The sequence below is a fragment of the Gobio gobio genome, assembly GCF_949357685.1.
Source record: "Gobio gobio genome assembly, chromosome: 21".
In the NCBI taxonomy this organism is placed as follows: Eukaryota; Metazoa; Chordata; class Actinopteri; order Cypriniformes; family Gobionidae; genus Gobio; species Gobio gobio.
The window spans coordinates 2,918,400-2,941,923 of record NC_137117.1 but is presented as its reverse complement, the minus strand read 5'-3'; the positions used below and the strand labels follow the sequence as shown (position 1 = coordinate 2,941,923).

Sequence of the window (23,524 nt, the reverse complement as noted above, 5' to 3'; positions counted from 1 at the left end):
ATCCAAAGTCAGTTTAATAGTCAAACTCACTCAATCTCTTGTGGTTTGAGGTGGACAGGAATCCGGTCCTTCTTCACGGTGTCTTTCATCGCTCCGGTGTAGTTCATGACCAGGGGCCTCATTTATAAACGTTGCGTACGCACAAAAGAAGGCGTACGCCGCTCTCTACGCAATAATTGGTATTTATAAAAAGCAAACTTGATGGGAAAATGTGCGGTCTTTCACGCAAGCTCTGACCCAGGCGTACGCACAAAAACGGGTGAAATGAGAAATGGCGACACCGTCGGCAGATGGAAGAAACACGTGAAAGTGTGTGAAACTGTAGACCGTTGTGTAAAAGAAATGGCTATGCCTCTCATGAATAACATTAAGACTTCACAAAGCAAGTCTTACAATGAACAGCCTACACGAACACCCGTTTGATCGATCTGCAGTGTAAAACAAACAAAATCAAACGAAAATTACAACATAAATGCAAATTAACACATATTTGCAAAAAGAAAAGTGAAATATGTTCTGCAATAATATTGGCATGTTATGCATTGCAATTCATCCTCATAAATATGGTAAACAACGAAATAGCTAATGTACAAAACTGATATTCTCGTCAAGTGTCCGTCTGGCGGATCAGATAGATGCAATTAGACGGATAGATAGATAATTAGGGAGATATATAGATAAATAGATAGATGTATTAATTGTCCACTGGGGAAAGTTGTTTTCATAGTAAAATTTCTTCATCAGCTACGTTCATGGTATTCATGCATATGCCTTTAGTTTTATTTTTGATAAAATGACGTATGTCTCAACCATTCAGAAAGCTGCAAGACATTACATTTGCACGGAACTATTTCCCATTTCCACGTAGATTATAACCGACATCTGTAGCTTGTCAGATTCAATTAAATGGATGGAAATAAAATGCCCATCTCAATGCGTAATGACGCACAATGGCTGATCTTGTGCTCTAGAAGATGTGGCGAATGGAAGGATTCGGAGTGAACGCATCTTCAGACAGCAAGAGGACACACTCTGGCGATGGAGCACTAGACGCTTTTTTGCCTCGACTTTGATGTCCGACCATTTCTTTTTTATTTCGGCGATAGTCCGAGGTTGTGAGGCTACAGCATTTACGGCGTCTGCAACCTTTTGCCACTCAAGTGTCTTTTTGGCATTAGTAATGCCCACACTGTGCCCTCCAAACAACACTTTTCTTCTCTTTTCAACCTCGCCAACGATAACTTCTACCTCACATTGAGTGAAGTTACGTTTTTTTTTTATTTCCTCTCTGTGTTTGCCATGATTTCGCAACATATGAATATTAACTTTTGGGCGTTTCACGGACTATTTATGGGAAACTATGGGCGTGACATGAAGCCGCAAAAGCTGCGCTACATTTAGAATTGATTGTGATTTATTAAGGGAAAACTGCGTAGGATGTGCGTGCGCACGGTTTTATAAATCCGAATATTTCTGTGCGTACGCACGTCCTATGTTTCATCCGTACGCCAATTCTGACGCAAATCCTACGCAAAGTTTTATAAATGAGGCCCCAGCTCCTCATACAGCAGACTGGCCGTGTGCTGCTTTGAGCTCTTGTTCTTCAGGACGATGGAGAGTTTGGCGTCTCAATTCAATTCAATTCAATTCAATTCAAATTTATTTGTAAAGCGCTTTTCACAATACCCATTGCCTCAAAGCAGCTTTACAGAAAGTGCATTTCATAAATGTACATTGAAAAATGTTAGAAAGAGAATGTTAAAGAGAAATTTTAGAATAAATTAATCAATCCTTTATTATTTTAGGCCATAACAACGCTGGCGTTGAGTCGTCTCTTCACAGGCATCAAGTCGTCTCATCACAGGTGTTGGGGCATCTGAAGTCTCCATGAGAGGCTGATACAAACTGGAGCTGATGAACTAGTTACCTCGGGACTAGTGTCCTGAGATAACAACAGAAAAGCAGATGGGAAATAATTAGCATAGCTGCTGTTCAGAATATTAATGCTTTTGATCCGATTTAACTGTAGTTTAAAACGTATTTATAATGTGAATGCTTGGCTAAAGAGATGCGTCTTTAATCTAGTTTTAAACTGGGACAGCGAGTCTGAACCTCGAACAATATCAGTTTCAAGTTCACTCTTCTGTTTGCATGTACAACACTGTGTTATGTGTAGTACGCGGTAAATGTACTACAACATGCTTTCTCATTGTGATGCACGCAACTCATGTTTTCATCGCCACTTGTTTTCCTGTTGGGTCTTGTGTGGACATTTGGCTTATGTTCTCATTAGCTCTGTTTGTGTCAGTTGCCCCACCTGCTCTACCTCGTTACCTGCCTAGTTTGCCCCCAATTTATTCTCCTTGTGTTTTCAGTCCATTGTCTTGCATTCCTTGTGTCCTGATCTCTGAAGCCATGTCATGTATCGCTATATTGCTATATATATGTATTTTTAACAGCGACCTGGACAAGCCCGTCAGTGCCTGGGAGATGGGAATGCTGGGGATTTTGTCTTTATGGCAGTTTTTTGGGATAGTTGTGGTGAAGAAGGTGGCCTGCCTCCACTTGGGCCCCTCCACCTTCTGTCCACTGACTGCCAAGTCCCCATACTTCTGATGACCTCTTCGGGGAGAGGGAGGAGGAAGGACGGGTCTGCCTCATTGCATTTGCCTCATTGCCACCTGCCCTTCCAGTGACAGCTGTGACCACTGCAGTTTCTCCTGAGGCACCTGTGATTACTACATCCACCCCCCAGAGGTCCAGAGGTGGCTAAAGATGCTGCAGTTTCCCCAGAGGTGGTTGTTCCCACATCGCCTCACTCACGTAAGCAGAAGACATGGAAGAAGGTTTCCTCTATTTTACAAATTCCAGGGTCCTGAATCTGATGGTCCTGGAGGACCAGACTCTGGTGACCGTCTCCCAGCCACAGAGGCCATCACAGAGCCGCCCAAGCATCTTGCCTTGCCAGCACCACCCTTGTTCCCTGCACAGTCCTGGCCCTCAGCCAGGACTCCAGACCCATAGGAGCTACCCTGGTCCGTTCCTTTGGCTCTGCCCTGGTCCACAGCCAGGACTCCCATCCCCTCAGAGCCTGCCTGATCCATTCTTCCAGCTATTGTCAGTCTTGTCTTGTCCTCTGGCCTTCTGCCAGTACTCTAGAACTGAATGAGCCTACAGGCCCAACACTTTCATCCCTCCCTGGTTTCTTCTAAAGACTTCCCTGTCACATGTATGTCCTGTCTCGTTGGATCACATGTGGGGTTTTGTTATTTTGACATGTGCTCTTGTCCTTGTATGACTCCACCCTTCTTGTTATCCAATCATTGATTATTTGCCCCACCTGTTGTTCCTCATCACCTGTCTTTTGTTTGTTTGTCCCTTATTTAAACTCATTGTGTTCTCTGTCCTGTGCTGGTCCGTTGTCATTGATCCTGGTGGTGTCGTGTCCCTATGTCTTCGGTTTCCCTGTTCCTTGTTCCTCAATTTCCCCCTTGTGGGTTTTGTTTTGTAGTTTTGTTTGTTTAATAAAGACCCTCCTCTGCATTTGAGTCTTCCTCCCTTTTTCCTACGCACACCCTGACATAACGGACCAGCCATGCCCAAGACTCAGCAGAGGAAGGACTCCTATCGGGAACCTCTGAACACCTGTCCTCAGTTCGAGAGGAATCTGCGGTTTAAAGTATTACAATTACTCCGCCAAGAAAGGATGGAGATGGGAAGGTTTGCCCTGAAATTTTGCAGTGTGACAAAGGGGCTGAGATTTAATGACTCTGCTCTTAAGGACCTTTTTAATCATGCTCTGGACAAACCGTTCGAGTGGGAGGTGACAAGAGCTTTTGATTCAAGCTCTTTTGAGGAGGCTGTGGACTATTTCGCTCGCCAGGCGGCTGAAGAGACTGCAGAAGTTCCAGTGGACCCAGTTCCGGTGGTCCCTGTTCCGGTGGTCCCTGCTCCGGTGGTCGCAGTTCCGGTGGTCCCAATTCCGGTGGTCCCAGTTCCGTTGGTGGATCGTGTTCCGGTGGTCCCAGTTCCGGTGGTCCCTGTTCCGATGGACCCAGTTCCGGTGGTCCCAGTTCCGGTGGTGGATCGTGTTTCGGTGGTCCCAGTTCCGGTGGTCCCTGTTCCGATGGACCCAGTTCCGGTGGTCCCAGTTCCGGTGGACCCTGCTCCGGTGGTCCCTGCTCCGGTGGTCCCTGCTCCAGTGGTCGCAGTTCCGGTGGTCCCTGCTCTGGTGGTCGCAGTTCCGGTGGTCCCTGCTCTGGTGGTCCCTGCTCCGGTGGTCGCAGTTCCGGTGGTCCCTGCTCTGGTGGTCGCAGTTCCGGTGGTCCCTGCTCTGGTGGTCGCAGTTCCGGTGGTCCCTGCTCCGGTGGTCCCTGTTCCGGTGGTCGCAGTTCCGGTGGTCCCTGCTCTGGTGGTCGCAGTTCCGGTGGTCCCTGCTCTGGTGGTCCCTGCTCCGGTGGTCCCAGTTCCGGTGGTGGATCGTGTTCCGGTGGTCCCTGTTCCGGTGGTCCCTGCTCTGGTGGTCGCAGTTCCGGTGGTCCCTGCTCCGGTGGTCCCTGCTCCGGTGGTCGCAGTTCCGGTGGTCCCTGCTCTGGTGGTCGCAGTTCCGGTGTTCCCTGCTCTGGTGGTCGCAGTTCCGGTGGTCCCAGTTCCGGTGGTGGATCGTGTTCCGGTGGTCCCTGTTCCGGTGGTCCCAGTTCCGGTGGTGGAACGTCTGGACGCCTGAACTCTGCAGGCCGCCCTGGCACCCTGCTCTGCCTGTGCCGCCCTGGCCGCCTAAACGCTGTGGGCCGCCTGAACTTTTAGTTTCCCCCGTCCCTCCCTGGTCTGTCCCTCCCGTCCCTCCCTGGTCTGTCCTTGTGGTTCTCCTGGGTCCCCTGGTGGAGCGTCTGGTAGCCGCTCCGTAGGGAGGGGGTAATGTCACATGTCTGTCCTGCCTCGTTGATCACATGTGGGGTTTTGTTATTTTGAGCATGTGCTCTTGTCCTTGTCTGACTCCAATGATTGTTATCCAATCATTGATTATTTGCCACACCTGTTGTTCCTCACACATGTCATTGTTCCTGGTGGTGTCCCGTACCTATGTCTTCGGTTTCCCTGTTCCTTGTTCCTGATCCTGGTGTGTGTTTTATTATGTTTGAATTTCCCCCTTGTGGGTTTTGTTTTGTAGTTTTGTTTGTTTAATAAAGACCCTCCTCTGCATTTGAGTCTTCCTCCCTTTTTCCTACGCACACCCTGACATTCCCGGGCTGTTCTGCTGGCACTGGCTTGGCTACCCTCCCTCCCCTCCTTGTCTCGGTGTTTTGATCATCCTGTCATCCTTTCCAGTTGAGGGCCGGGGAACACAGATAAAGAGAAATCATTCAGTGTTGAGCTCTGAGATGTCAGTCTGAGCAGCTGAAGATGATAGAGAAACAGCAGAGAAACAGGCTGAAGATCTCATTAAAGTCCCACTGAAGTGCCTTAAAACACTCAGAGTTATTCAATGTGTTGATGTAATTTCCTCTGAAACAGGAAGAAAGGGAGTGACATATCAAGCAGCTCCTTCCTTTAAAAAAAAAAAAAACAGCCAATGTCATAATGTCATTTAATGGAAAACGATGCGAGTGGCGCGGCAGGATTTTGAACATCCTCCGGTCAGGTAGCTGGACTCATAGAAACAAACTGCTCGAGGACGCTCTGTGTCATCCGTCAGACCACCTTTAATATTCTCCATAACTCAAATATTGTAGTACAGCTGTATAATAAATGTCAAACTTGTTTAAAAGTCAGTGGTCCGTTGTGTTCTGTTTATTGCGTGAGATTTCGTAACTATAGCAACTGCTTCTCCATTTCTGTGTTTTGCCAGAAACTCGAAAAGCTTAGTTTAAACACTTAGGTGAGGGTGACGGTTAAGACGTTTGTTGCAAGGCTCTTAAAGAAATCCCTTGCCTCAGGGATTTTTCCCCTTTATGGATACAACCACTTAAGAGGTTTCATGCAACCGGGCCCTGGAGTTCGCCACCCCTGGACCAGAGCATTTCAGCTCAGTAAAGCCAGTTTCCTCCTAATCTCTAATCATTTCTCATCATAATCTCACCCATATCGCTATTTTAAATAAAACGTTCTGTGCAGAAGTCAAGTGGTTCAGATATGTTTTGTTTGCTGTGCTGCCTCACGCATGTGATCCACTCTGTGCTCTCGTCTCTGGACCGGAGCAGACTGTGTGTGTGTGTGTGTGTGTGTGTGTGTGTGTGTGTGTGTGTGTGTGTGTGTGTGTGTGTGTGTGTGTGTGTGTGTGTGTGTGTGCGCTGCGCGTGAAACTAATTTGAAACCCGACATCATTCGTCTCAACTGAAAGTATATTTACACTGTCTGAATTGTTCCCTATCCCCTATATAGTGCATTATGTGCCATTCGCCATGTAGAAAATATTCAATGTGTGAACAAGTGACCGATTTCAGATGCAGCTTCAGCGTCTATTTAGGGGGCGGGGCGCTTCAGATTCTAAAGAGCATTTGATTGGACAGAAGATGTGATGAGAAGCTGAAGTCTTGTGATGTCATAAAAATCTGCGGTGATGTCATGATCCATTTTAGATTAGATTAGATTAGATTCAACTTTATTGTCATTACACAAGTACAAGTACAAGGCAACGAAATGCAGTTTAGGTCTAACCAGAAGTGCAATAGCAGCAAGTGCAGGATATACAATGGATGCGTAAGTGCAGGACATGGATATGTACTGAATATGTATAAATATGTATAAATAGAGAGACGTTATTACTATAAACAGAACTGAATTTACAGGTGAATATGTACAGTGAATAAATATACAGATGGCTATTACTATAAACAGAATTTACAGGTGAATATGTACTATGAATACAATATACAGATGGCTATTGCTATAAACAGAATTTTACAGATAGAGGTATACAATAATATGTTAGGCTAATATGAGGAATAGCAGTGGATTAGGGTAGTGCAATAAATTATGGACAGAGCTATCCGGAAAAAAAAAAAGTGTAAAGTGCAGTGGAAAGTGGTTGCATATTACAGTTAGAAGTACAGTGCAAAATGCAAATGTAAACATTGGTACTATAAATACAGTCGGCAGTGCAAATGAGCATAATCCAGTTAAGATATGGCAGTGTAAGATGCATATGTAAACAGTTGTTACTGTGATAAACAGTCGGTAGTGCAAATAACAAAGTGAAGGAAGATGTGAGGTAGGAGAGTTATCAGTTTATGAGGGAAGTGGATCAACGGGGGTTTGAGTTCAGTAAGGAGACAGCTCTGGGGAAAAAACTGTTCTTTAGTCTGCTGGTCCTGGTCCGGTGGATCCTGAAACGCCTGCCGGAGGGCAGGAGAGAAAACAGTCTGTGCTGGGTGAGAGGAGTCCTTGAGGATGCTGCGAGCTCGATGCAGACAGCTTTTCCTCTGGATGTGCTCGATGGCAGGTAGTGGAGTCCCTGTGATGCGCTGGGCAGTTTTCACCACCCGCTGCAGTGCCTTGCGCTCCGCAACAGAGCAGCTCCCATACCATACTGCCACACAGTTGGTCAGGATGCTTTCTATTGCGCAGCGGTAGAAGTTCACCAGGATAGCCGAGGAGAGCTGATTCTTCCTCAGTGTCCTCAGGAAGAAGAGGCGCTGGTGAGCCTTCTTGACCAGGCTGGAGGTGTTGGTCGTCCACGACATGTCCGCCGAGATGTGGATCCCCAGGAACTTGAAACTGGAGACACGCTCAACAGCCATTCCATTGATGTGGATGGTGTCGTGTGTGCCTCTTGACTCCTTCCTGAAGTCCACAATGAGCTCCTTCGTTTTGGTGGTGTTGAGGAGCAGGTTATTATCAGCGCACCATGTGGCCAGGTGCTGGATCTCCTCCCTGTAGGCGGTCTCATCGTTGTTGCTGATGAGACCAATCACTGTAGTGTCGTCCGCAAACTTGACGATGGAATTAGATCCATACACAGGCTTGCAGTCGGCGGTGAAGAGGGAGTAGAGAAACGGACTTAGCACACAGCCCTGTGGTACGCCAGTGTTGAGTGTGATGGATGTGGAGCAGGTGAATCCTGAACGAACATTCTGGGGTCTGTCAGTTAGGAAGTCCAAAATCCAGTTACACATTGAAGTGTTGATGCCCAGGTCTCCAAGTTTGGCTATTAACTTGGATGGGATGACAGTGTTGAATGCTGAGCTGAAGTCAACAAACAGCATGCGTGCATAAGTGTTCTTATGGTCCAGATGGGTGAGCACAGAGTGCAGTGCCATGGAAACGGCATCCTCTGTGCTCCTATTGCTGCGGTAGGCAAACTGGTGTGAGTCCAATGTGGATGGTAGAGAGTCTTTTAGGTGTTCCAGGACCAGCCACTCAAAGCACTTCATAACGATGGGTGTGAGTGCTACAGGGCGGTAGTCATTAGGGCCCCCCGGGCTAGAGTGTTTCGGCACTGGCACAATGGAAGTGCGTTTAAAGCATGTCGGTACAGCTGCTTGGGCAAGAGACAGGTTGAAAATGTCTGTAAAAACCCCAGCGAGCTGCTCCGCACATGCCCTGAGCACACGTCCAGGGATGTTGTCTGGTCCAGCAGCCTTTTGCGCGCTGATCCGGCTCAGTGCCTTGCAGACATCTGTGGAGGAGAGTGTGATTGGTGGGTGGTCAGCTGAGGGTTTGAGCTTGGTGGCAGTTTCTCTGTTGTCTCTTTCAAAACGAGCATAAAAGTAATTTAGCTCGTTCAGGAAGTTGACATCAGTGGCTGCGGGGGTGGAGTGGGTGGGTTTGTAGTCACTGATGGCCTGGATGCCCTGCCACATGCGTCGAGGGTCAGAGTTGGAAAAGTGACCCTCTATCTTTAGCTTGTAGCAGTGCTTGGCCTTTTTGATGCCCCTCTTCAGGTTAGCTCTGGATGTACTGTAGGCTTGTGCATCACCTGATCTGAAGGCAGTATTGCGTGACTTCAGCAGGAGTCGAACTTCCCTGTTCATCCAAGGCTTCTGATTAGGGTATGTGGTGATCTGTTTCTGGGTTGTAACACTGTCGATGGTGGTATTGATATGATCCAATACAGAGGAAGTGAATGAGTCAATGTCCGTGTGAGCGCCACTGGTGGCTTGAGAAGCAAACATACTCCAGTCTGTGTTTAGAAACCTTTCCTGGAGTGTGGAATCTGCCCCCGCAGGCCACACCTTGATGGTCTTTACTGATGGCTTCACACGGTTGATGAGGGGTGAATATTTGGGTGATAGAAACAAAGAGAGGTGGTCTGACTGTCCCAGGTGGGGGAGGGGTGTCGCAACGTAAGCGCCAGCCATGTTTGTGTAAACATGGTCTAAGGTTTTGTTTCCTCTGGTGTGGCAGGAAACATGCTGGTGAAACTTGGGTAGCACTGACTTTAGGTTTGAATGATTAAAGTCACCTGCAACAATAAACGCAGCTTCCGGGTGATCAGTCTGTTGTTTACTGATGGCTGCGTGAAGTTCTTTCATAGCAAGCTTGGCATCAGCATCCGGAGGAATATAGGCCGCAGTGATAATAGTGGAGGTGAACTCCCGCGGTAGATAAAACGGTCTACATTTAACCATGAGAAACTCCAGGTTAGCTGAACAATGACTCCCAACAATAGCAGAGTTTGTGCACCAAGCTTTGTTAATATAAATGCACAATCCACCCCCTCTGCTCTTCCCGGAGCCATCTAGTGTTCTATCCGCCCGGAGTGTGTGGCGTCCCGCTAGCTCAATAGCGGTGTCCGGTATTCCGCTGTTTAACCAGGTTTCAGTGAAGAAGTGGAAGTGTTGTATCTCCTAAATTAGAATTGTATCATTGTTTTGGAACACACCAACTTATTCATAACCGTAAGGCTAACATATTCATACTAAAAGCTAAAACACTTAAATTTTGATTCCAGGGGGCCTTTAAAGAGCTGGAGCAGGACAACACTGAGCTGAAGAGGAGAAACACTGAGCTGGAGCAGGACAACACTGAGCTGGAGGAGGACAACACTGAGCTGAAGCAGGACAACAATGAGCTGGAGGAGGACAACACTGAGCTGAAGTAGGACAACACTGAGCTGAAGCAGGACAACACTGAGCTGGAGCAGGACAACACTGAGCTGAAGAGGAGAAACACCGAGCTGAAGAGGAGAAACACTGAGCTGAAGAGGAGAAACACTGAGCTGGAGCAGGACAACACTGAGCTGAAGCAGGACAACACTGAGCTGAAGAGGAGAAACACTGAGCTGGAGCAGGACAACACTGAGCTGGAGGAGGACAACACTGAGCTGAAGCAGGACAACAATGAGCTGGAGCAGGACAACACTGAGCTGGAGGAGGACAACACTGAGCTGAAGAGGAGAAACACTGAGCTGAAGAGGAGAAACACTGAGCTGGAGCAGGACAACACTGAGCTGAAGCAGGACAACACTGAGCTGAAGAGGAGAAACACTGAGCTGAAGCAGGACAACACTGAGCTGAAGAGGAGAAACACTGAGCTGGAGGAGGACAACACTGAGCTGAAGCAGGACAACACTGAGCTGAAGAGGAGAAACACTGAGCTGAAGCAGGACAACACTGAGCTGAAGAGGAGAAACACTGAGCTGGAGCAGGACAACACTGAGCTGGAGGAGGACAACACTGAGCTGAAGCAGGACAACACTGAGATGAAGAGGAGAAACACTGAGCTGGAGCAGGACAACACTGAGCTGGAGCAGGACAACACTGAGCTGGAGCAGGACAACACTGAGCTGGAGGAGGACAACACTGAGCTGAAGAGGAGAAACACTGAGCTGAAGCAGGACAACACTGAGCTGAAGAGGAGAAACACTGAGCTGGAGCAGGACAACACTGAGCTGGAGCAGGACAACACTGAGCTGGAGGAGGACAACACTGAGCTGAAGAGGAGAAACACTGAGCTGGAGCAGGACAACACTGAGCTGAAGAGGAGAAACACTGAGCTGGAGCAGGACAACACTGAGCTGAAGAGGAGAAACACTGAGCTGCAGCAGCTCTCACACACTGACGATCATCTCCACCTCCTACAGGTCTGTGAACATCTGTCTCATCAACAATAAGGTGAAATATAATTAATATTTAATAGTATTCTCTCTCCTGGTGTAGATGTACTCATCCCTATATAGCCTTTCTCACACCAAGAACTGGATTGAGATCAGTAGTGACTCTGATGTGGACGTGTTCACTCTGAAAAGAGCTCTGGCTCTTCTGAAGGAACAGCTAAATGAAAAACTCACTGAAACTGGTATGTGACTATCCAATACAAGACAATTAAGCATCTGTGATGTTCTGGTGATTACCACACTATAAAATCACTTAAAGTTATATCTTCCACTCCTGTCATAACCAGTTAAAGAAGTATCATGTGAACTTTAGTGACATGTAAGGCACATGACGAAACTATCCCTGTGCAAACTCTGTTTGATTTTTAATATCTTTATTGTTCACCGGAGTGGAACTTTGTCTTTGGCTCACCAACACAAAACATCTACAGAGAAACTAACAGGAGAAGGGGCTCTATAGCGCCTCCCAGATTTCAGCGGCTCAAACTGGCTTAAGAGAGGATGGGAGATATCTGTCAGAAAACTCCTCGCCTTCTTCCTTTCCCTTTCTGTGAAAAGTTGTGTTAAGGACTTCTGGGGTTTACTAACTATTTTACTTGCCATTGACACAATTCTAGAAAGTTTATTCTTAAATCTACAATTTATGTGACCATACCAGGCAGGGAGATGAAAGGTTAACTCTTAACAATAGATTTACACACTGAGATAGTTCTGAGATATACGGAATAATACCGTTGAGTTTTCTGAGAAGATCATCTTTTGAAAACATACTGTGTATTTCCAGTTAAGCTCACCTGGGAGCCCAGAATTATACATAGATATTTCAAGTTTTCCACAATTTCAACATGTTGGCCATTAAGTGAAACTGGATCAATTATCATATCTAGTTTTGTGCGACTAATCAATTCCTTTGTTGGATGCAAACTGGCTAGAGCAACACCATGTTTCCTGTGTGAGCCAGATAGGCAGCATCACCTGAGGGGTTAGTTTTCTCTAAGGCCATGTCATCAGCATATTTAAACAATCTAAAGTGTTTCTCCTTGATCAAAAATGCATTAGTAAAAAGAGAAAAAGCACAGGGGCGAGAACACAGCCTTGCTCACAGTGAGCACGTCAGACCATCTTTACACCTGTCAGAACACACCAGTATTTGCTTGGTGACAGGATTCATTCTCTTCATTACAGCCTTCATTACAACGAACACACACAGCCCTCCAATGGATTTAAGTGAGCTATGCTTGCCTCTGTCCGCTCGTGTTGTTGCATACGTATCATGATGATGATCTTTAAGCCAAGTTTCTGTTGGGCAAATGAGGTTGCTCTGTCTGAATTCACAATCATGTTCAGCTCTTACCATAAGTTAATCTAGTTTGTTGCCTACCGAACGCATGTTTGACAGGGTAATGATATGTAAAGAAAACTTGAGTAATAGAGAAATATCCATCGTGGCGTCCCAAAACTTGTCTGCTTGTTTGAGATCTTAAGTTTGTTTTGAACAGTTCTCTTTCTGATGTGGATTACACCTTCTGGAAATGTTATTTCACCCTGTATTCTGTCATGAACTTCACACCTGCCTTTACATGCACGTGAACTTTAATGACATCCCGTTCTTAATCCGTAGGGTTTAATATGGAGTCGGCCCACCCTTTGCAGCTCTAACAGCTTCAGCTCTTCTGGGAAGGCTTTCCACAAGGTTTAGGAGTGTGTTTATGGGGATTGTTGACCATTCTTCTAGAAGTGCATTTGTGAGGTCAGGCACTGATGTTGGACAAGAAGGCCTGGCTCTCAGTCTCGGCTCTAATTCATCCCAAAGCTGATCTATCGGGTTGAGGTCAGGACTCTGTGCAGGCCAGTCAAATTCCTCCACACCAAACTCGCTCATCCATGTCTTTATGGAGCGACGCTTTGTGCACTGGTCAGTCATGTTGGGACAGGAAGGGGCCGTCCCCAAACTGTTCCCACAAAGTTGGGAGCATGAAATTGTCCAAAATGTCTTGGTGAAGCATTAAGAGTTCCTTTCATTGTCCCAACCCCTGAAAAACATCCATACACCATAATCCCCCCTCCACCAAACTTTACACTTGCCAGACAGAGAAGCGTGATTGGTCACTCCAGAGAACACGTCTCCTCTGCTCTAGAGTCCAGTGGTGGCGCGCTTTACCCCACTGCATCCCACGCTTTGCATTGCACTTGGTGATGTAAGGCTTGGATGAGCTGCTCGACCATGGAAACCCATTCCATGAAGCTCTACACACTGTTCTTGAGCTCATCTGAAGGCCACAGAAGTTTGGAGGTCAGTAGCTATTGACTCTTCAGAAAGTTGACGACTTCTGCGCACTGAGACCCTCAGCATGAGTAGTTATTGCACTGGTGGCAACCGATCACAGTACCATGCTTGAGTTCACTCTGAGCTCCTGAGAGCGACCCATTCCTTCACAAATGTGTGTAGAAGCGTCTGCAGGCCTAGTGCTTGATTTATACACCTGTGGCCATGAAGTGATTGAACACCTGAACTCACTGATTTGGAGGGGTGTCCAAATACTTTTAGCAATATAGTGTAGCATTACATTTCACGTTCCACTCAGCTAATTAATTACGGTGACTTAACCTCTTATCATTCCTGCAAAATTTCCCAAAAACGCCTAAAAAAACATACCCAAAGTAAATTGCATGCTGTTCTTGAACCATATGGAGTATATTGGAGTATATAAGGTGACAATCTAAGGTTTGTTCCTAAACAGTCAGAATCACTGCAAGTCATACTAGTATTGAGTAATAGAACTTTTAAAACACTGAAAAAAGAAAATATGTAATTCCGCTAAAAAAAATGTTGTAAAAAGATGCCTGCATATGACTGTAGCTGGGAGCTATTAGCTGGAAAACACAATGGGATCACAGCATGAAGCCTTACCAAGTCCAATTTCTTATTTGATAACTATACCTTTAGAAAATAAGTGTTTTGCACATGCTTATCAAAGTTCATGTCTAGGCGCTTTCCAAAAAAAGCCACTTGGAGACTCCAAATGACCCTTTGTAACCATTGACACATACAATGCTGCTATTCTTGAATGCTTTTATGTACAGACATACTTTTGGGCTCTAATGAAAGGTTACACTTAGAGCTGTTCTATTCCTTATCCAGATTTAAAATAATTTTGTGAATAATTGCTGAGACATGAACATTATTGTGTTTTTGCAATTCATGAAACTAAACTTTGTGCAAATAAAGACAAAACAAGTGTTATAGTATTTATAAAGCTCTTTAATATTACAACTCACACTCATATATAATAAGAATATATCATATCAAACTATTAGCACACTTTACATGTCTCTCTTTCCTCTTCTGCCTCTGTGGGAATGTGGCATCTCTGCAGGCGTGCTCCCCTCCGTGTCCAAAATGCTCTCACGGTCTCAAAGATGATAACCTGTGACATAAAAAAAACAAAGAATAAATAAATACATTTAAAAAACACTAACACGCAGACATGCACGCACGCAAGCACACAAACAAACAAAAACACACACACACACACACGCCTGCTGTAACAGGATTATCCAAACAAAAACGGCAGAGGTTAGCCGAAAAGAACACACCAAACACAGTACAATACAATAAAACATGCAGTTATAATATAATAAAACACTAACACGCAGACATGCACGCACGAAAGCACACAAACAAACAAACAAACACACACACACAGGCGCGCTCGACACACACGCTGGCGTTCGACACACACGCTGTATCCAAACAAACACGGCAGAGATTAGCCGAGAAGAACACACCAAACGCAGTACAATTCAATAAAACATGCAGTTATAATATAATAAAACACTACCTTGTTGTTTTGGAAGTCCACCTCGGGCAATGCATCCTCTTCTGACGAGTCAATATGGCTCAAAACTTCCCTCTTCTCATACCTGCCAACTTTTCAAAAAACCTTGGGAGTGAGATTTTGTCAGGGGAGATCAAAATTATGCCGCACACGCAGCCACACAAGTTGGTGGCTCAGATATCAGAGAATTGGAATTAATTTGATGTTGTACCCATGTCTACCAGTGATGCGCGGGTCAATGTATAAACAACCCGCACCCGACCGACGTTTTCAACTAACCCGCCCGCAACTCGGACCGCAAAAAAAAAAGAAGAAAATATTGTACCCGACCCGCTTCCTGACCCGCATTTTTTAAAAGTAGTAAATGCTCATCGTAGCTCATTGGGCCATTGAGAAAATGTTTCAGGCCCTGACGTGGTGCGCTCAGAGGTGCAGCAGCGAGAGCAGGAAGTTCTTGCGGCGGCCCATCATTTTCCATTTCAGCTCCAGATGCATATTATTGATGAACGCGATGTTTATGTTTCGACCCGGCTTGAAGAATTCATCAGCCCACATTTGGAAAACATTTGGAAAAGTGTGAAAGCCCTTAGGAGCGCAAACTGTTATTTTTCTGAATGCTGTATGATATAGCCTAGTGTTATGTAATACAGGCTTGATTTATTCATTTATTTCGTTTAATTTTCTTAACAATTAAGATGCTGCATGTGTTTATCCAGTCTAATCGAAGTGTGCGTCTCTCCCCCGACTTTCCCAACAAAAATCCCGCCCCCTCTCAGAAAATACATAAAACTGACTTTAAATGCGTTTAAAAGTAGCCTATTAAAATGGTACAATGGCATTGCTCAGTTCAACGTTTTGGGAAATCGGGCATTTTGTCCCGCATCAGCATTTATTCAAAAGTTAATAACGCTCAACATTCAAAAGGTAAATAAGGATTTATTGACGATCCGACCGACCGTGACCCGAATATCATTAAAAATATTTTTGGATGACTCGTAACCGCGGGTAACCGCGGGTGGCCGCGGGCACCCGCTCATTTTGGATCAACCCGCGCATCACTGATGTCTACCCTGCATTCTGGTGGTTTGTGGGGAGGCCCAAAGCCGTTGATATGGGCAGCCTACTGGAGATGGACAATATTGGTTACATTCTGTGAAGCAGACATAGCTGAAGGTCCACCCCCAGGAAATTTTGGATTAAGTAGATGTGATTTCCTGCATTCTAGTGGATTTTGGGGTGGTCTGCTTAAGAAGTGCAACACCTGAACTTATTCTGATTCATGTTCGGCATCATTGTAGAGCCTTCTACACTTGAGCTAAACATTCAACCAGAAAACTATTGTTGTGCCTAATGACTTATTAATAGACCAGTGTTTAAGGTTGATTAGGTTGATTAGATATTTTTTTATATTTTTTTGATATTTTGATTAGAATGGTATTAGCTTCATGTATTGTGCTAGTTTAGCAATTATAATGTTTGGATCTACACAAAAACACATGGTTCACGGTTCTTGAATTTCAGACACAGTATTCAAGGACTGGCAACTATGTGAAAACAAACATTGGTCTTAGAAAGTGCTTAAATTAAACAAAGTTTAAGAGTAGTTAAAGAAGAGAAACCGACATATTTCTGCTTTTTCATTCAGGGAGTCTGCTGCCGAATTCAGACGAATGCAAAAGAAAAAACCCTATTTTTACACAGTTTACACATAGGCTACACACAGTGTTGTAAATGTTTGTTATGGTAAATGGTAAATGGACTGCATTTATATAGCGCTTTTAACAGACCTACGGCCATCCAAAGCGCTTTACATTTGCCTCACATTCACCCATTCACACACCGACGGCGGTGTCTGCCATGCAAGGCGCCATCCAGCTCGTCAGGAGCAGCTGGGGTTCGGTGTCTTGCTCATGGACACCTCGACACTTGGTCAGGTGGAACCGGGGATTGAACCACCAACCTTCCGGTTTGTAGACAACCTACATGAACCACTGAGCCACTGCCGCCCCTTAAACTTAAACGCCCGCAAACTTAAATGTTTGTTAACTGTTGGATTGATAAGCTACGTGCATTCAAATAATGTAGAATAATAATGTATCTAGAATATTATATAAAATCATATTTTAAATAAATGTATAATTTATCATTTTGACTCCTAGTGTATAATTTTCCCTGTTCTTAAGAATTGTTTAAATTCAGTTATGTGATGTTTTTTACAAAACAGGATGATTTTTGAGAATTTAAGCTTTCAAATAATACCAAAAATGATTAGGCATAGGGCCTACTTAAAACTTGGTTTGAATAAATAGTCTATATTGATGTTTATTAAACATACAAGCTAATTTATTACTAATTTTATAAATAATTAATTTTGATGGCTGATTGGTTTATGGTTTATGATTTATTTCCAATTAACTTCTCTGATTATATAATATTAACGATGTTAAAATAATGTTAAGATTTTAGCATATGCAGAATTATCTACCATTAATGATAAACTAAATCCTATAAAATCCTCTGCTTCAGTCTATTGCAGATATAGATATTCATACATGCAGCATGCGTATAACTACGGTTGCAGACGCACAGGCAACAATTGAATGTTCACAAAGCGCGTTCACGAATGGCTTTGACAGTTCGAAAGCAGCCCATAGAAACACTCGCTAGGCATCTACTTGTATATGGACAGCAGCGCATAGGGTTCAGTGTCAGGGAGTTTGAAAAGGACGAACGAGTCTCGGCCCAAGATCGGACTTTTTTTTTTTGCGTGAGAAATTGGATGTGTGGCGTGAGTGCGTGTGAAAACAGGCAAAACCGTGTGTCACACGGCGAAAGCGTGAGAGTTGGCAGCTCTGCTTCTTTAGAAATTTCCTCCTCCAAGTGATTACTCACTCCGATAGCATTGCTCAATTCCCTATTCGAGTGAGAACCGTGCATTTCCGCGTTATATTTAGCATCTAACACGGAAAACCCCTGGGTATCCTCTGTCCATGCGCTCTTGCGCAAGACCAGCCTCAGCGCGCGCAGTGATGACGCGCAGCCAAAATAAGAACAAAGGTCAACCCTTCCACTAAAACACAGTGTTAATCTTTTTAGAAGTTCATTGGCTATAAGAAGAGTCAGTCATTTGCAATCTCTGATGCAATTGGATTGAAACACTGTCAATCAAAGAGAGTGAAGGTGGCCGGGCTTTAGCTTGGATACTCCAGCCTGACTGGCTCTCTGAGTCTCCAAAGCCCTCACAGCTTGCCCCAATTGGTTGAAATGAGCTGTCAGTCATAAGTGCAGAGGTCAAGCGGCCATTTTAGATTCGCCGAACTTCATTGTTTACCTTTACTCGTGAAGTATTTCACATCACATCTAGTGCTGACAGAAGACTGGATAGCACTCTCCGCTTTTTGGAAATGGCACTACTACATTCTGTGGCTGTTTATTGCTATATAAATGTGTTATGGACTAAATATTTCACAGAATTTGGATTGCCTGGACCCTAAAGAGTGGAATTACAGCGTTTTTTCATGGATACAGATGATGTTTGGATGACAAGGACACTTTTAATTTGAATTCATAAAAATTTGTTGGCGGTCAACGTAGTTTGGTGGTCTGACAAAGACACTGATTGTGCCTGCTGTGTTCACTGCATCTTGAAATGGTTTACACCATTCGATTCACAAGAATCTCGGCTTTCCAAAGGTATGTGGCATGTTTAGCTTTTATATTTGAGTTGTTGAGTGTCACTCACTAAATAAAATAAAAAAATCCAGTGTGACGTCGGCGGCACGACGCACGTAAACGGGATAATAAAGTGTGATCAAACATACAGTTAATACAAAAACTACTAATTAATTACCTCATCCGAGAACATGATTCGTGAATTCCACACATCTCCCATTGTTCCACTCTCCTTCATAGCGTCATCAAGCTTCTCCTTTGTTGTTGGTTTGAAAAGGAGCCCTCTGGCGGATAAACTTACATATTGTGCCTTTAACAGCAAAAAAAAAAAAAAAAAAAAAAACATATATATTAGGGCTGTCAAAAGATTAATCGCGATTAATCGCATCCAAAATAAAAGTTTGTGTTTACATAATATATGTGTGTGTACTCTGTTAATTATTATTTATATATAAATACACACACATTCATGTATATATTTAAGAAATATTTGCATGTATATACTGTATATACATTTATATAATCTATAATATATATAAATATAAATGTTTTATATATAAAAATAATATTTTTTTTCTTAAATATATACATGCTAGTGTGTGTATTTATATATAAATAATAATTAACAGAGTACACACACATATATTATGTAAACACAAACTTTTATTTTGGACAGCCCTAATATATATATATATATATATATATATATATATATATATATATATATATATATATATATATATATATATATATATATTTTTTTTTTTTTACACTAAATTATTATTATTACAGCTTTAATATATATATATATATATATATATATATATATATATATATATATATACACAAATTTGCCATTTCTGCTTTTAACCCCTCTGGTCTGATTGTGTCATAGAACTTCATTGTAAGAGCATTTATGTTAAACACATTCTGCATTCTGTCTTACAAACGGATGAACAATCAACATTTACACACCACTGATGCTGCCAATAGAGAGAAACTCACTGTCAACCTGAAATTATTCCTATTAATAATTCATCATTATATTGTCATCTGTGTTCACAGGGTTGACGTGGGCTCAGACGTTTGCAGGTACAGTGTGACTGACACAATACACTCACAATACTTCTGTTAATAATCTGTATTATATACAGGGTTGCACATAACTGGTGCGCATGCGTGGTACAAATAACGTGAAGCGTTAATGCATGTGTGCAATGCGCAGCAGAAAACATGGAGGGAAGCGCGTTTGCACATGTTTACTTACTGGAGAAGGATTTGGATATCTAATTATGATAATAACAATTTACATTCAATATCTATCTAAATATGAACATGTTATTGTATTGATGTTATATAGGCTGATATGAAGTAACTAGTAACTAGCTACTCAAGTAGATTTTCTTATTAGATACTTTTTCACTCTTACTCAAGTAACTATTCAGATTTACTTTTACTTTATATTTCTATAAGTACTGGTACTTTTACTTGAGTACAGTTTTTGGATTATCTACCCGCCTCTGTCTGCGTATCTCTGTGTGAATGAATGGCACAGTTTTCAATTACCACACACACACACACACACACACACACACACACACACACACACACACACACACACACACACACACACACACACACACACACACACACACACACACACACACACACACACACACACACACACACACACACACACTCTCGTGGTGTTTTCAGCCTCACTATATGAGGACATGAACACATGAACTTCATCTCCAGAGCCGCTCTGAGAGTCACTTCATGAGCATTTCACAGTTTCATTTGAGAGAAACTACAGTCACATAAACACACAGAAACAGAAACGTCTTCACCGCAATGAGTCAAAATAAATTTGGTTGAATTTAAATACGTCTCAATGTAATAATAATACTAACACTAATAATAATAAATTCTTATTAATAATATTTTTTTTTAAGGAATAATCACAATGTTTCTTCCATGTTTTAATTTGAACAGTAAAGCTCATTGTGCAGAACAGATTGTTTAATTTCACATGATTAAAAGAGCAATTAAAAGACAAATCTTCATTTGATTACAAGAAAATACATACAGAATTTGTGGATAAATTGAAATTTATGTTTTTATAAATTAGACATGCTTTTTGATTATTAAAATTGAATTCAGCCATCCAGAAATATTAAAAACATAATTTGGTCAAAATGAAGCAGAATTTGAGGGGAAAAAAAACATATTTCATAGGGCCCTACATTTTTACTAAATTGTTAGTTTCAATATTTCAATTAATTAGACATGATTTTTGAGTACTAACATTTATTTTGACCCTTAAAATTAAACTTAAAAAAAATAAACGGAATCCAGAAAAAATAAACCGGAATATCATCTGCCATGTTGAAGAGAAAAGAAGACGGTGAGGAGAGCAGTCAGGAGGAAAGTGATGATGTCAGCGTGTAGGATGAGTGTGAGCACCAATCAGCTTCTCCCCTTGAGAACCAGACCAAACGAGTTATGTGCACCCCTGAATATATACTGTACATCTGAACATGATTCTGAAGTTGATTGATAATGTCTGATCTCTCTCAGTGGATGTGACTCTGGATCCTGATACAGCGAGTCCATATCTCATCCTGTCTGAGGATGGAAAACAAGTCAGTTATGGAGACATTAGGCGGAACGTCCCAGAAAACCCAAAGAGATTTGATAAGTTTCCTTGTGTTCTGGCAAAGCAGGGATTCAGTTCAGGGAGATTTTACTATGAGGTGCAGGTGAAGGGACAGACTGGGTGGAGTTTAGGAGTGGCCAGAGAATCCATTAACAGGAAGGGGATGATCACACTGAGTCCTGAGGATGGATTCTGGATTCTGATTCTGTGGTATGAGAATGAATATTTTATTTTTGATGATCCACCTGTCTCTTTATCTCTGAGAGTGAAACCTGAGAAGGTGGGTGTGTTTGTGGATTATGAGGAGGGTCTGGTCTCTTTTTATGACGTGGAGTCCAGATCTCATCTCTACTCTTTCACTGGTCAGACTTTCACTGAGAAACTCTATCCATTTTTCAGCCCAGGCCTTAATGATAAAGGTAAAAACTCAAACCCCCTGATCATCTCACCTTTACTGGATTAGAATATGTGGATAAAAACAAAAATGTGAAAAAAGTGTTTCTATTGTTATTTTGTAAGGAAATCTCTGAAGTCATTCTCTCTCTTTTCTCTCCAGCAGTTAATATTGAATGTCTTGTGAAATGTTGAGGTTTTTGGTTTATATTGTAATAACTGCAGCATCTGAATAAAGACAAGTGTTCAATTCTAGAACTGATATTGATTATAATCTAAACACATAATTATTATGATGAATATCTGCTCACATAAACATCACAACACACCGGATATGAATAAATCAGAGGATCTTTATTATTGACTTACATCAGTTGTGAATGAAAATACTGAATTATTATTTAGAGCAGATGACTCTTCAATCTAGGGCTGTCACTAACAATATTTTGGTAATTAAATTTTTTTGTGATGATAAAAATAGACCTAAGCCTTTAAAATGAATTAAAGTACATATACAATAACAATGAGGCAGTAATATTTGGTTCAATTATCAAGTTATCATATTATAGTTTATAGAAACATGCTAAAATGCATAATATAATATGCATAACATAACATAAACAATCATCGTGTGTATATTATGTGTGATAACAAATTCCTGCAGAGCGAGTCAACCGCACTTTACAGCCGATCAAATCCTGGTTTAATTTAATTCAAATGTTCACTTAATCTTTAATATTTGGCAACTTCTTTAAAATAGAAACGCTACAGCCACTGTCATTTCTCGAATAAGAACGTGGACATCAAAACATGCAAACTCAGAGCGAGGGTTTAGACGTTTATTTAGAAATCGTGATGTTTTTTAAATGGTTTTAATACATTGTGCATCTTCAGAAAACGGTCTAATAATGCGGTTCATGGATTCTCGTGTGTGGAATGAGCCACTTCCGGTGCTTTGACAGTTACTCGACACGGGTAAATTGCAATCGAGACTTTTTCCGCAATTATGAGTTTATATCTCGCAATTCTGACTTTTTGCACAATTACGAGTTTCTATCTCACAATTGTGACTTTTTACGCAATTACGAGTTTATATCTCGCAATTCTGACTTTTTGCGCAATTAAGAGTTTATATCTCACAATTCTGACTTTTTGCGCAATAAGGAGTTTATATCTCACAATTCTGACTTTCTTTCACAATTACAAATTTATATCTTGCAAATCTGACTTTTTCTCCATTACGAATTTAGATCTCGAAATTCTGACTTTTTCCGCAATTATGAATTTAGATCTCACAATTCTGACTTTTTTCTCAATTACAAGAATTTTTTTTAAATCGAGTACTGAAATTTAATCGAGAAATCGTGACAGTCCGACTTCAATCTAGTGCATATTCTTCAAGAGAAGCGAGAGCATTAGAAGCTTCACAATGACAGTGTTTTTGACTTTGGTTTGAGCTCAATATCAGTGAATGCGTGCACCTGAGTGAGCTGACGGCAGTCCATCGATGCCAGGAGCTTCTGAGAGCCGGAGACGGTGGGAACAAACTTCTCCATCAGTGTAACCGTCGCAAGCTTCTCCACATCACTGACACACAGAAAGACAATATCAACTCTCTGGAAGCTGTTCACTCTTTAAATATCATATTTAATGCAGTACAATCTATGTTTCTGAACCAATCTAAAGTGCATGAACACGTCACAGCTGAAATTAAACTGCTGTTAAACACTGAAAGTGCACTGTAAGGTGTTTTATTACATTCATGTGTTATAATGAGTGTGTATTGCAGGGAATTAAACTGCATTTTCTAAATTCTGAGTGGCAGTTGAGAGTTTGAGAGTTACCATGACGACTGTGGCTCATCCTCAGACAACACAGAGTTTGAATAAGACCAACTCCCGTCTC

General features: G+C 42.6%; 1 protein-coding gene across 1 annotated transcript; it reads left to right on the top strand.

The window, feature by feature from the left end:
• Positions 1-3,595: 3,595 nt before the first annotated feature.
• LOC307118004 (E3 ubiquitin-protein ligase TRIM39-like) lies at positions 3,596-21,872 on the top strand (the record flags this gene model as incomplete). The annotated part of the gene is made up of 7 exons (XM_079803297.1): positions 3,596-3,679; positions 3,782-3,925; positions 9,893-10,038; positions 11,120-11,238; positions 18,490-18,588; positions 19,633-19,659; positions 21,148-21,872. 7 exons carry the CDS (start codon positions 3,596-3,598, stop codon positions 21,687-21,689), a joined length of 1,161 nt encoding a protein of 386 aa, XP_079659423.1. The 3' UTR covers positions 21,690-21,872.
• Between the last annotated feature and the right edge of the window lie 1,652 nt (positions 21,873-23,524).